This window comes from Manis javanica, chromosome 9 (assembly GCF_040802235.1).
Source record: "Manis javanica isolate MJ-LG chromosome 9, MJ_LKY, whole genome shotgun sequence".
Taxonomy (NCBI): domain Eukaryota; kingdom Metazoa; phylum Chordata; class Mammalia; order Pholidota; family Manidae; genus Manis; species Manis javanica.
Window position 1 is genome coordinate 68485127 of NC_133164.1, and position 13990 is coordinate 68499116.

The 13990-nt window shown below is 42.7% G+C and overlaps 1 protein-coding gene across 2 annotated transcripts in view; it reads right to left on the reverse strand.

Moving 5' to 3' along the window:
* KLHL14 (kelch like family member 14) overlaps positions 1–13990 on the reverse strand; it is a 185959-nt gene that overhangs the window by 109659 nt on the left and 62310 nt on the right. For both annotated transcript variants that reach the window (XM_037004747.2, XM_073212730.1), the window contains exon 4: positions 1890–1979. In XM_037004747.2, coding sequence (XP_036860642.2) covers positions 1890–1979 — 90 coding nt within the window. The remainder of the gene's footprint in view (positions 1–1889; positions 1980–13990) is intronic.

Sequence of the window (13990 nt, forward strand, 5' to 3'; positions counted from 1 at the left end):
CTTACAACACTAAACTATGTTTTCTACCTTTATCTTGCATCTACCTACCACCTCAGCATTTTATTAAAAATAAAAATAATAATAATAATAATAAAGGGAGAAATGTGAGATCCACATATAAATCAAGTATAGAAATCAAACAAATATTCATATTTGACCTGATTGTTTATAGTTCATAATGCATGATCAAAACCGAAAGTTTCTGTGATGACTGCCCTTGCACTGTTCACCATGTAAGAACTTATTCACTATGTAAGAATTTGTTCACCATGTAAGAACTTGTTTGTTATGCTTCAGAAGATTGGAGACTGACGAAAATTAAAAAAAAAAAAAAGATGGACGGGGTGGGCTGGGTCATAGCTTTGAAGAGATGGGCTTAAGAAAATCTATCTAAAAAATAAGAAATTGGGCAAAAAAAAAAAAAAGAATGGGAAGTTCACAGCGTTTTGTGAAAACTGAGTTGTCCACCAAGACTGTTATTTCAGCAGAATGCTGTTCCGCCTGGGAAGGGAGGTGAGCAGAGAGGAGTCAGAGGCAGGGCATCCCAACCCTCTCTTCTCAGGTACTGATTGTAATCTGGCTTCAAAAATAATGTCCTCCAGACTCTTTGCTGATACACCTGATACGCAAACCTTGTAGATAACCTGACGGCTGTGCACTGTTTACTTACAAATGCTCCATTCCATGCAAATCACTTTAGGTTAAACAAAAATGGGGAGTTGACAGTGGACTGTATGCACGCCAGGATTTTGGGGGAACATATCAAATCTGTCATTGCAAAGACAAGTTAGAGGAGAGTTGTTAAATTTATCATTTTTGATTCTGTTCCAAATCTGTTTCTCGCAAAGCCCAGGAACCATCTTTTTTCTGACATTGAAAGATATGAACCAAGAAGACTGCAGGTCTTGAGAAAGAACACCCCCCTCTCTTCAAAGAAATGTTCTTGGAGGGTGGCCTGGGTTGTTTTCCTTTAAGAGTTTCTAGAATGAACAGATGTAACAATTTTCTATAATTTGCCTTGGTGCAGATGCTAAAAGAGAGCATTCACAATAAAATATATGCAATATATGTAATTTCAGCTGGATGTTCTGGGGTTTTAAAGTAAAAATGTGTACCTGAAAGCTGTTTTGTGCTTTCTCAGTCATAATTATCTCTGTTACACAGAAGGCTACAACAGTGCCTCCTCCTTCATGTGCAAACTTTACAAAAATATATTGATAATTGAGCAAACTTTCCAAAAAATATATTGATAATTTTGCATATTCTGCAAGGTGCAGTGTTCTCCCCACAGGTGTTTGGCTTGGGAAGTATGTTAAAATGTTTACTTTCCCTTGGTGATAAATTTAGGAGGTAATCATCAGCAGGGAGGATGCAGGATGAGCTGCGGAAGAGAACAAGGTCCTTGCAAAGGTGCAAAAACTAGAATGTGTGTTGATGAGCAACGCTGCAAAAGGTCCCCATGAAGGTCATGTGCACCTGGGCCATGCAGGATGCTCACGTACTGAAGCTGCACTGCTGTTCTGATAAAAAGGGAGAAAAGTGGTGGAGAAGGTGGTGAGCATTCTTAAGAGCTGCCACTTGCTACCTACCTCTAGGGGGTCTGGCTTATGCTTGTGGCATTTCTCAGGGGATGGATAAGGTGAGGGGCTAGGGTGTCCCTGCCAAGCCAAATCCCCAGACGGTCCCTGGGTGAATGCTCCGCTGCCCATGTTCTCTGCAAGCTCAGGACTGACCCTCCCTCCAACTGTCAGCCCAACTCACCGGCTCCTTCATTTGTCCCTGCAGCACAGAAATACATTTACCTCAGTAATTACAAAGCAGACTGCCCCGAGTGCCTCCCAGCACACATGTGCTGGCTGAGCACCTCTTATGGGGGGCTGGATAGTTACCGTTGGGGTTCCACTGGTCCTCTCCACCCAGCACAAACAAGAAGTTCTCCACCTCCACAACGCAGTGGTGGGCGCTGTTGTACGGCATAACTGGAAGGGAGAAAGGAGAAGTGTGAGCTTTGTACGTTGGAACGTGAGTCTCTGGCTCACACGTTCTTCGCTTCCACTGAAGTGTACAAATGCAAGACTGAATCAGGAGGAAGAGGAGCCCAGAGCGGGCACCGCCGTCCGCAGCGGCTCCGTGCTGCGCTCACAGAGATTTCAAGTCCAACCCCTTTTGATTAATTCTACATAATGTTATTCCACAAATTAGTCAAGAACGACCTGCCATGCTACTTTAGATTCGAAGTTCCCCTCAGCTGCCTGGTGGTGGGGATCACACCTGAAGCAATGACTGGCACCCCAAATGGTCGAAAGTAACCCCTGTGCCCACTCGGAGCCACGAAGATGCTCTTCCCAAACTTGGTTTGCTGGCAATCTTTCCACAGACAGACTCCGAGTGCTTGGTAGCTTTTATTCCACAGCAATGAGCAAGCTGAATTTCCATACAGTTCTAAGTTTTTAAATTAGGGTCCTGCTGATTTAATGCCTTCTCCAAATGTATATGCTTAATTTCCTGTACAAGGTTATTAGCAGCACAATCACACAGTTTCTATCTCTGTGCTTAGGAGCTCTTCTGTAACAACGATAAGAACCGTCAGGAACACCTTTCCACTGCCCTGGCCACATCCTCCCCTGCCCTGATGGAGGGCTGTGAGGAGGGCGTGATACTCAGAAACTCCCTGCAGCGGGTTTCTCTGCATTTGTTCTCATTTACATTTTCTTTTGGGAGATACACACAGCCAAGGTGGGGCGCCCCTGTCTCCCGTGTGCAGGGCAGCGCTAGTCCCTGCTGTTACAATGTCATATGGTAAGTGTCCGCTTACACGGCATTAGTTATCCTACACATACGGTGGTTTGGGCCCAGTGACACCAGTAGGAAAAATGATGTCCTTGCTCAGCTCATCATATGCGCGCCTTAAATCCAGGCGAGGACAAATGGGAGGTGGCGTGAGCGCTCAGGCAGGGAGCTTACTGCTGCACGCGGGTCAGCAGAGCGCTGGGGCGGCCCGTCCAGGTGAGGCCAGCCTGAGCTCCGCTCCTTCCGGGGCGGAGGGGGGCCTGTCTTGCACCCGACTTATTTGGATGATGTATGTCTCTCATTTCATTTTGTTCCTCAATTTTTTCTTTTTCTTAGGATGCATGGATGCAGGCTAAGATATGTAAATAAAAATGAGAAACAGGCATAGTTTTAAAACCTGTAACACACCTTCTGAAAAAGCAAATGAGATCAAGTAAGCATCTTACAGGATTTTAAAGGATTTTAGGAGCTTTTATTATTTATTGATCTTTATTGGGAATGTTCATTGTTTTTGGACATATATCCCATAGGGAGAAGGCGTTGGTATGCAAGTCACTGGCTTCCGGGGTGATGCAGAAATTGGACATGGCGTGGTTCTGCGGGCCCATTAAAGTAGTTGGGTTAATTTAGGAACTCACTTTGGGAATGTCCTTTGCCCCTCAACCTTCTGTTATCTCTCTGGAAAATGCTTTTAACTGTGTGGCCTGCAGGCCAGGGGGACAGAGTGTATGTTGAGTTCATTGAGCAAAGAAGATTGGATATGTTTTGGACATCTTTTTGTTTTTTTAAATTAACTGGTCATTGTTTGGAATCTCATAATGGCTCCAAAATGCCAAACACCGAACTGCACCACCCACGACCTGTGTGCCCTGTGGACAGCCTCCGGGCAGTGCAAATGCATAGAGCTGATCACCCGTGTGCCTCCAGCCCTATGAGACCTGTGTGAGAGAACAGGGGCCACCATCTACTGCCAGCTTCTTGAGGGCTGCCACTCTTCTAATACTGTTCTTGAAGTTTTGGTCAGTTCGATGACCAAATCTTATAAACAGTGAAAAATTATATTATCATCTTGTTTTTAACTAGAAGTCCAGCTTTATAATAAAGCACAATCTCTTACAATATAGGAATACTTGTGTTTTATTCTTGCCATTCATTTTCTTTCATTCAGGCAGGCAGAAATTAAGTGGAGGAAGTAATACAAGATTTATTCTTAAGCCTCTGTCTCATTTGATTACCCCTATTGTTATGCTTTGTGAAAACAAATGGAGCTATTGCACTTAACTATTGAAACCTTCAGAAAAAGAAAAAAGGTCTTTGAAGTCCTAACATAAAGGCTACTTGAAGGTCTCCTCATTTATCTACACATATACACTCTTGTTTTTATACCTTGTATGCTGTACTTCTTGGCTGAGTACTTCAGTATTTTCAGTCCTGAATTATTATCTTTGCTGAATTGTTACCATGAATCAAGAGGCAATAAATACACCCAGATAAGTCTCTGAAATTATTCTGAGTGTAAAACACTCTGAATTTATTAGAAAAAACCCTATATTAAACCTATGTTTTAGTTTTGCAGACAACCCAATCCTTTGACTTGTGATGAAGGCCGAAGGGAAGCAGGGCAGTGAGCAGAGCAAATACTGGATCGCAGTGGCACCGGGCGCCGTGCTGACTAGCTTGTGAATAACTAGGAGCACATCGTGGCCCTTTCCATGTCGCTCTGGATGGACACTGCCTTGCCCTCGCAAGCAGGCATTGGAGGAGAAGTTTGTGCTCTGTGTTCACATACAGCCCAGAGTGAGTTTTTAGCGTGTCAGTCAGTGAGTTAGAGGGAAAGGGTAAAGAGAAGCTAATCAGGATGAGATGAGATTAAAGGCTGTCTAATTTTACAGTGACTGTGATCCATCAGCCACTGTGAAAGTGACAGTGGGAATGAATGATGGAGACAGACAGGTGGGGCTGTACATTTCACTGATTTATCCTCAAATGCACTGGGCCTTATTTTATTGAGTGAACATGACCGCATTTATCATGACTGTCATCTAAACCCACTTCCCTCCATTTACAAAGGTCACTTTACTCAGAGGGAGGAGGAGAGGCACTTCCAAATCAAATTTAAAATCTAATAACATGTGTTTATAAGGCCCTTTGTGAGAATTCTCAACTTTATTAAATGATCTAGAAGTGCCAGCAGGAAAGGGGGAAAAAGCCAGAAAACTGAGCACAGGGCCACCTTTGGTTTCCGGAGGGGACACCGTTGCTCATCCCTACACCCGAGGCAGTCTGCATGCTGCTCCAGCCTGGGAAGTCACAGGAGGCCCTCACATTTTGTATTTTTAATGAAGAGAGTAGGAGCGGAGGTGGGGGTGGGGTGTTGCTATAAAGTAAGCGTGGGGAGGGGATTAAGTCCCAGGATTTACTCTGCAGGACGACAAATCACCACACACTCAATAACGGTCACAATTGTTACAACCTGCATCTGCCCCAGTTCACGTCCACACTGCTAATCATTTTCCCATAATTTTAGGGCTGTAAGAATTTCAGTTACACAAAGTCCTTTACCCCATTTTGTACCCATGCAAGACACTGTCCTGGAATGTTATGCATAAGACTGGCCTTTGTAGATATAAAAATGGAGTCAGACATTCAGACAAATTTGTCACCTTTCACAACAGGAACCACACTTATCCAGGCCCTATGCAGGTGCCATATATGTGTGTATATATGCAAATTAAGTATGTAGGTATATTTATAAATAGTTACCTATATTATATCTCTGGAAATATAACAATTGTGTTTCGTTCTTGTCATTCATTTGCTCCCAGTCAGGCAGGCAGTGATAAGTGAAAGAAATCATGTATGGTGTTATATAATACATGATAAAATCTCATACATGATGAAATACACCCACATTTTATTTACCTATACCTTTCATTCCATACAGCTAACTCCAAGGGAGGCTTACTTGCTCCTTTTATCTCTACCAGAAATACAAAGCTGTGAGAGTTTAAGTCCCTTCGTGAAGGTCGTACTGAGCTAATGAATGGCAGAGATGGAAGCCAAACATGGGCTAACTGGATCCCAACCCACGCTCTTCCATTTCATTCTACTGATTTTCAATAGGTATGTTCATTCAACCAGCAAATAATTACTGGGTACCTGTGTTCAATGATGGTGTTCCTGAAACTCCTGTATAATTTTTATATTGAATCATATTTTAAATGTTTAGTAGTTTCATATTTAAAGGAATCCTTGGTTAGGGCAGGCAGACATGCCTTTAAATTTTTTTCTGTACATCTGGATATTCAAATGGTTGGTTTTCTTAATGTAGAGTCTGGTTGTTTGATAGAGCCAGGAATCCCCAAGCAAATCAGCCAGTTATGAGTGAGTAGGGAGGATCACAGGAAGATGGTGGCATGAGTAGTTCAGAGGAAATCTCCTCCCCAAAACATATATATTTATGAAAATACAATAAATACAACTATTCCTAAAAGAGACACCAGTGGATGCAGTACAACAGCCAGAATACATCTACATCTGCGAGAACTCAGCATCACACAAAGGGGGTAAGATACAAGCTGTGGCCAGGTGAGACCCGAACGCTCCCCCACCCCAAAACCCAGTGGGAAGACAGGAGTCGGAACAGGGAGAGAGTGAAAGCCCAGGACTGCTAAACAACCAGCTCTAGAAATCTGCACCCGGAACGCAGACACAAGGTGCACAGGGTGCTGGATATTAGAGAAACGGAAAAACAAAACCTGGGGGCAGGTCTGCGCAACCGGTTCCCCTGAGACAAAAGAAAAGCGAGTGCTTTCTGCAAGTCTTAAAGAGACAGGGACCCCATAGCTGGACGAAGTTGTCCCGGCAGCTGGGAATACCGGGGAAACTTAGGCGCCCTAAACGGAGGCAGTGCAGCTCTGAAGCCCCTCACAGGACTAGGCAGCCTGCCAGTCATTCCTCCAAATGGCACGGATCCCGACACACGGGCCCAGTAGCAGGAGAGTGGCAGCGCATGCCGGGGGCGGAAGCGCTAGAAGGAACCGAGAGCAGATCCGTGTGCCACAGGGCTAGCCCACAGTGGCGCGAGAGAACAGCCCAGGTGCAGCTTGCACACACCAGTGGCAGTGAAGCCAGAGCCTGGTGGAAGCCTGCGTGGAAAAGCCCCGCGAGCACCAGCAGCAGAGCCAGAGGGAGCAGGCGCACTCCCAGGAGCTGACCGGAATCCCAGCCCAACGCACAGCCACCCGGGACAGACCCAAAAGCTGCTGCTGTTACACAGCTGCCCGGCAGGGTTGCTGCTAGCACAGAGGAGCGCACCTGGCGTGCCTGCCACTCCCCATAGGGCTCCGTACTGCTCTGACGGACACCCTGCCTACAGCAGTTTAGGAGATTAACCCGGTGGCTGCTCCAGGAGTGCAGGTAGCCATCACAGGCAGCGGAGAAGGGCAAGGCATCCAGCAAGCAGGACAGGACTTTCTTCTCCCAGCTGACACACCCGCAACCTGCCTACAGCCACTGCAATCACCATGAAAAGGCAAAAAAATCTGGTCCAGACCAAGGTAGTTACACCTGAGAAAGGATCTGCAGAGGCAGACCTAACCAGTCTCCCTGAAAAAGAATTCAAAATAAAAATCATATACATGCTGACAGAGCTGCAGAGAAATATGCAAGAGCTAAGGGATGAAGTCCGGAGGGAGATCACAGATGTCCGGAGGGAGCTTACAGAAGTGAAACAAACTCTGGAAGGATTTATAAGCAGAATGGATAAGATGCAAGAGGCCATTGATGGAATAGAAACCAGAGAACAGGAATGCATAGAAGCTGATGCAGAGAGAGATAAAAGGATCTCCAGGAATGAAACAATATTAAGAGAACTGTGTGATCCATCCAAAAGGAACAATATCCGCATTATAGGGGTACCAGAGGAATAAGAGAGAGAAAAAGGGATAGAAAGTGTCTTTGAAAAAATAATTGCTGAGAACTTTCCCAAACGGGGGAGGAAATAGTTGCTCAGACTACGGAGGCACACAGAACTTCTGAGAGACGGGCTCCAAAGAGGTCAACACCAAGACACATATTAATTAAAATGGCAAAGATCAAGGACAGGGACAGAGTATTAAAGGCATCCAGAGACAATAAAAATGTCACCTACAAAGGAAAACCCATCAGGCTATCATCAGACTTCTCAACAAAAACCTCACAGGCCAGAAGAGAATGGCATGATATATTTAATGCAATGAAACAGAAGGGCCTTGAAACAAGGATACTGTATCCAGCACGATTATCATTAAATATGAAGGAGGGATTAAACAATTCCCATACAAGCAAAAGTTGAGGGAATTTGCCTCCCAAAAACCACCTTACAGGTTATCTTAGAGGGACTGCTCTAGATGGGAGCACTCCTAAAAAGAGCACAGAACAAAACACCCAACATATGAAGAATGGAGGAGGAGGAATAAGAAGGGAGAGAAATAATCATCAGACTGTGTTTATAACAACTCAATAAGCGAGTGAGGTCAGACAGTAAGGTAGTAAACAAGCTAACCTTGAACCTTTGGTAACCACAAATCTAAAGCCTGCAATAGCAATAAGTACATATCTTTCAATAATCACCCTAAATATAAATGGACTGAATGCACCAATCAAAAGACACAGAGTAATAGAATGGATAAAAAAGTAAGACCCATCTATATGCTGCTTACAAGAGACTCACCTCTAACCCAAAGACATGCACAGATTAAAAGTCAAGGGTTGGAGGAAGATATTTCATGAAAACAACAGAGAGAAAAAGCATGTGTTGCAATACTAGTATCAGACAAAATAGACTTCAAAATAAAGAAAGTAACAAGAGATAAGTAGGACATTACATAATGATAAAGGGCTCAGTCCAACAAGAGGATATAACCATTATAAATGTATACGCACCCAATACAGAGGCACCAATATATGTGAAACAAACACTAACAGAACTAAAGGAGGAAATAGAATGCAATGCATTCATTCTGGGAGACTTCAACACACCACTCACTCCAAAGGACAGATCCACCAGACAGAAAATAACTAAGGACACAGAGGCACTGAACAACACACTATGGACCTAATAGACATCTACAGAACTGTACATCCAAAAGCAACAGGATACATATTCTTCTCAAGTACACATGGAACATTCTCCAGAATAGACCACATACTAGGCCACAAAAAGAGCCTCAGTAAATTCCAAAAGATTGAAATCCTACCAACCAACTTTTCAGACCACAAAGGCATAAAACTAGAAATAAACTGTACAAAGAAAGCAAAAAGGCTCACAAACACATGGAGGCTTAACAACACGCTCCTAATAATCAATGGATCAATGACCAAATCAAAATGGAGATCCAGCAATATATGGAAACAAACGACAACAACAACAAAAAGCCCCAACTACTGTAGGATACAGCAAAAGCAGTCTTAAGAGGAAAGTATATAGCAATCCAGGCATATTTGAAGAAGGAAGAACAATCCCAAATGAATAGTCTAATGTCACAATTATCGAAGTTGGGAAAAGAAGAACAAATGAGGCCTAAGGTCAGCAGAAGGAGGGACATAATAAAGATCAGAGAAGAAATAAATAAAATTGAGAAGAATAAAACAATAGCAAAAATCAATGAAACCAAGAGGTGGTTCTTCGAGAAAATAAACAAAATAGATAAGCCTCTAGCCAGACTTACTAAGAGGAAAAGAGAGTCAACACACATCAACAGAATCAGAAACTAGAAAGGAAAAATCATGATGGACCTCACAGAAATACAAAGAATTATTGTACTATGAAAACCTATATGTTAACAAGCTGGGAAACCTAGGAGAAATGGACAACTTCTTAGAAAAATACAAGCTTCAAAGACTGACACAGAAAGAAACAGAAAATCTAAACAGACCAATTACCAGTAATAAAGTTGAATCGGTAATCAAAAAATTACCCAAGAACAAAACCCCTGGGCCAGATGGATATACTCGGAATTTTATCAAACATACAGAGAAGGCATAACACCCATTCTCCTTAAAGTTTTCCAAAAAAGAGAAGAGGAGGGAATACTCCCAAACTCATTCTATGAAGCCAACATCACCCTAATACCAAAACCAGGCAAAAACCCCACCAAAAAAGAAAACTACAGACTAATATCACTGATGAATGTAGATGCAAATATAGTCAACAAAATATTAGCCAACTGAATTCAAAAATACATCAAGAGGATCATACACCATGATCAAGTGGGATTCATCCCAGGGATGCAAGGGTGGTACAACATTCGAAAATCCATCAACATCATCCACCACATTAACAAAAAGAAGGACAAAAACCACATGATCATCTCCATAGATGCTGAAAAAGCATTCGACAAAATTCAACATCCACTCATGATTAGAACTCTCAACAAAATGGGCATAGAGGGCAAGTATCTCAACATAATAGAGGCCATATATGATAAACCCACAGCTAACATAACACTGAACAGTGAGAGGCTGAAAGCTTTTCCTCTGAGATCAGGAACAAGACAGGGATGCCCACTCTCCCCACTGTTATTCAATGTGGTACTGGAGGCCCTAGCCACGGCAATCAGACAAAACAAAGAAATACAAGGAATCCAGATTCGTACAGAAGAAGTCAAACTGTCACTGTTTGCAGATGACATGATACTGTACATAAAAAACCCTAAAGACTTCACTGCAAAACTACTAGAACTAATATCAGAATTCAGCAAAGTTGCAGGATACAAAACTAACATACAGAAATCTGTAGCTTTCCTATACACTAACAATGAACTAATAGAAAGAGAAATCAGGAAAACAATTCCATTCACAATAGCATCAAAAAGAATAAAATACCTAGGAATAAACCTAACCAAGGAAGTGAAAGACCTATACCCTGAAAACTACAAGTCACTCTTAAGAGAAATTAAAGAGGTCACTAACAAATGGAAACTCATCCCATGCTCCTGGCTAGGAAGAATTAATATCGTCAAAATGGCCATCCTGCCCAAAGAAATATACAGATTCGATGCAATCCCTATCAAATTACCAACAGCATTCTTCAATGAACTGGAACAAATAGTTCAAAAATTCATATGGAAACACCAAAGACCCCGAATAGCTAAAGCCATCCTGAGAAGGAAGAAGAAAGTGGGTGGGATCTCGCTCCCCAACTTCAAGCTCTACTACAAAGCCACAATAATCAAGACAATTTGGTACTGGCACAAGAACAGAGCCACAGAGCAGTGGAACAGAATAGAGACTCCAGACATTAACCCAAACATATATGGCCAATTAATATTTGATAAAGGAGCCATGGACATACAATGGGGAAATGACAGTCTCTTCAACAGATGGTGCTGGCAAAACTGGACAGCTACATGTAAGAGAATGAAACTGGATCACTGTCTAACCCCATACACAAAAATAAACTCAAAATGGATCTAAGATCTGAATGTAAGTCATGAAACCATAAAACTCTTAGAAAAAAACTAGGCAAAAATCTCCTGGACATAAACATGAGTGACTTCTTCATAAACATATCTCCCTGGGCAAGGGAAACAAAGACAAAAATGAACAAGTGGGACTATATCAAGCTAAAAAGCTTCTGTACAGCAAAGGACATCATCAATAGAACAAAAAGGTATCCTACAGTATGGGAGAACATATTCATAAATGACAGATTCGATAAAGGATTGACATCCAAAATATATAAAGAGCTCACATGCCTTAACAAACAAAAAGCAAATAATCCAATTAAAAAATGGGCAGAGGAGCTGAATAGACTGTTCTCTAAAGAAGAAATCCAGATGGCCAACAGACACATGAAAAGATGCTCCACATTGCTAATCATCAGAGAAATGTAAATTAAAACCACAATGAGATATCACCTCACACCAGTAAGGATTGCCATCATCGAAAAGACAAACAACAACAAATGTTGGCGAGGTTGTGGAGAAAGGGGAACCCTCCTACAATGCTGGTGGGAATGTAAACTAGTTCAACCATTGTGGAAAGCAGTATGGAGGTTCCTCAGAATGCTCAAAATAGAAATACCATTTGACCCAGGAATTCCGCTTCTAGGAATTTACCGTAAGAATGCAGCACTCCAGTTTGAAAAAGACAGATGCACCCCTATGTTTATCTCTTCACTGTTTACAATAGCCAAGATATGGAAGCAACCTAAATGTCCATCAGTAGATGAATGGATAAAGAAGATGTGGTACATATATACAATGGAATATTACACAGCCATAAGAAAAAAACAGATCCTACCATTTGCAACAACATGGATGGAGCTAGAGGGTATTATGCTCAGTGAAATAAGCCAAGCAGAGAAGGACAAGTACCAAATGATTTCACTCATATGTGGAGTATAAGAACAAAGGAAAACTGAAAGAACAAAACAGCAGTAGAAACACAGAACCCAAGAATGGACTAATAGTTACCAAAGGGAAAGGGATGGGATGATGGGTGGGAAGGGAGGGATAAGGGCAGGGAAAAAGAAAGAGGGCATTATGATTAGCATGTATAGTGCGTGGGGGGCATGGGGAGGGCTGTACAACACAGAGAAGACAAGTAGTGATTTTACAGCATCTTACTACGCAGATGGACAGTGACTGTGAAGGGGTATGTCGGGGGGACTTAGTGAAGGGGGGAACCTAGTAAACATAATGTTCTTTCTGTAATTGTAGATTAATGATACCAAAATAAAAAAAAATTAAAAAAAAAAGAGTGAGTAGGGTCTACTCACTACTGGAGTAGTTTTATTTTTTCCTACTGGAAGAAGGGTTTTATTTATTTTTTAAACAATGAGGGCATATTTCAACCTTGTGAGCTGTTTCAAAGCATCTTGGACACAGAGGCCCTTTGCCAGCTTATGCAATGTGCAGGGGGCTCACTGCCCTTCTGAAGGCCTTGCTCTGCTGGAGGTCCGCACTGCTCCGCTCCCTCTGTAGTTTGTACCTAAGGAGTGTATACCTCTTCCAGCAGAAAGCACAGGTACCTCTGCAACCACAGATTTGCATGAAAATCCGAAAATCCGATGGCACAGGGCTGTGGCAAGTTTATAGGGTTGCTGAAGAAATGGGATTGAAGATTTATCGTTTCAATGTGACACTTATAAAGGCCTTAATTTCCTTTTGGCCTCAAACACATAACTTGCAAAACTATAAATATGACAAATTTTTTGAAAAAGTGATTAACACCAATAATAAAAGTACAATTTTATAAATAGCGGGGATATATTGGACAACAGGTTCCCATGTGGGACAAAAGGTTTTCCTGCTGTCCCATTTGCCCATCACAGAGACTGTTCTGGGTTTTCCTTACAGAGACACTATAATATGAGCCATTTCCAAATACAAATGGCAGCACCCTCCAGAGGCACACTGCTTAGGATCTGCTTTTTTGCACTCAAGAATACATCCTTTATTCATTCCCCACCAATCAAGTATTTGTTTGGCTGCTGCTCTATGCCAGGCAGTATGTTCTACCTGCTGGAGAGGTTATGGTGAGCTGCACAAGGGGCCGTCCAGTCAGGGGAAGCACATTATACACATGCAGACAAATAAATAGGCACTTTGGTTTCAAACGACCAGCATGGTGAAAAGCAAGAGGCAGGGTAAGAGGGCACTGAGTTACAGAGTGCGGAACCTGACAGTGGCCGAAATGCTGACTTTTCTGAGCAGATGACTTGAGTGAAGTGGGTGAGGTGGTCATGCAAGGTGCTGATGCGGGAATGAAGGGCTCATGGGCTTGGAGGCGCAGGCGGGGATGTATCGGGAAGAGCGAGACCAAGAGAAGAGGGGCCCTAGATGTGGCCCAGGAGGGACACCGAGGGCAGATCAGGTACAAGGAGGACGCCTGATCGGAAGACGGCGATGTCTCCCACTGTGTTCGTTTTGAAGGGGATCCTATAAAACATCCATTCTTAATTCAATCAACAAACATTTATTAAACACTCATGTGTGGACACTTTCCTGGCAGGGAGCTAAGCTCTCCTAGTGCTTAAGTTACAGGGGAAAGAAGTAGGTAACCCACACCTCACGAAGAGGAGCACAGTCTGATGCTGGATGTATAAAGAGAAAGAAATTGGGGTGATGTGCTGGCAGATGAGTGCCTAGTTACTGCTCGAGCTAGGTGAGTAGGGAAGGGACAACGACATTTAAGGTTGAATGTGAAGGCTGGA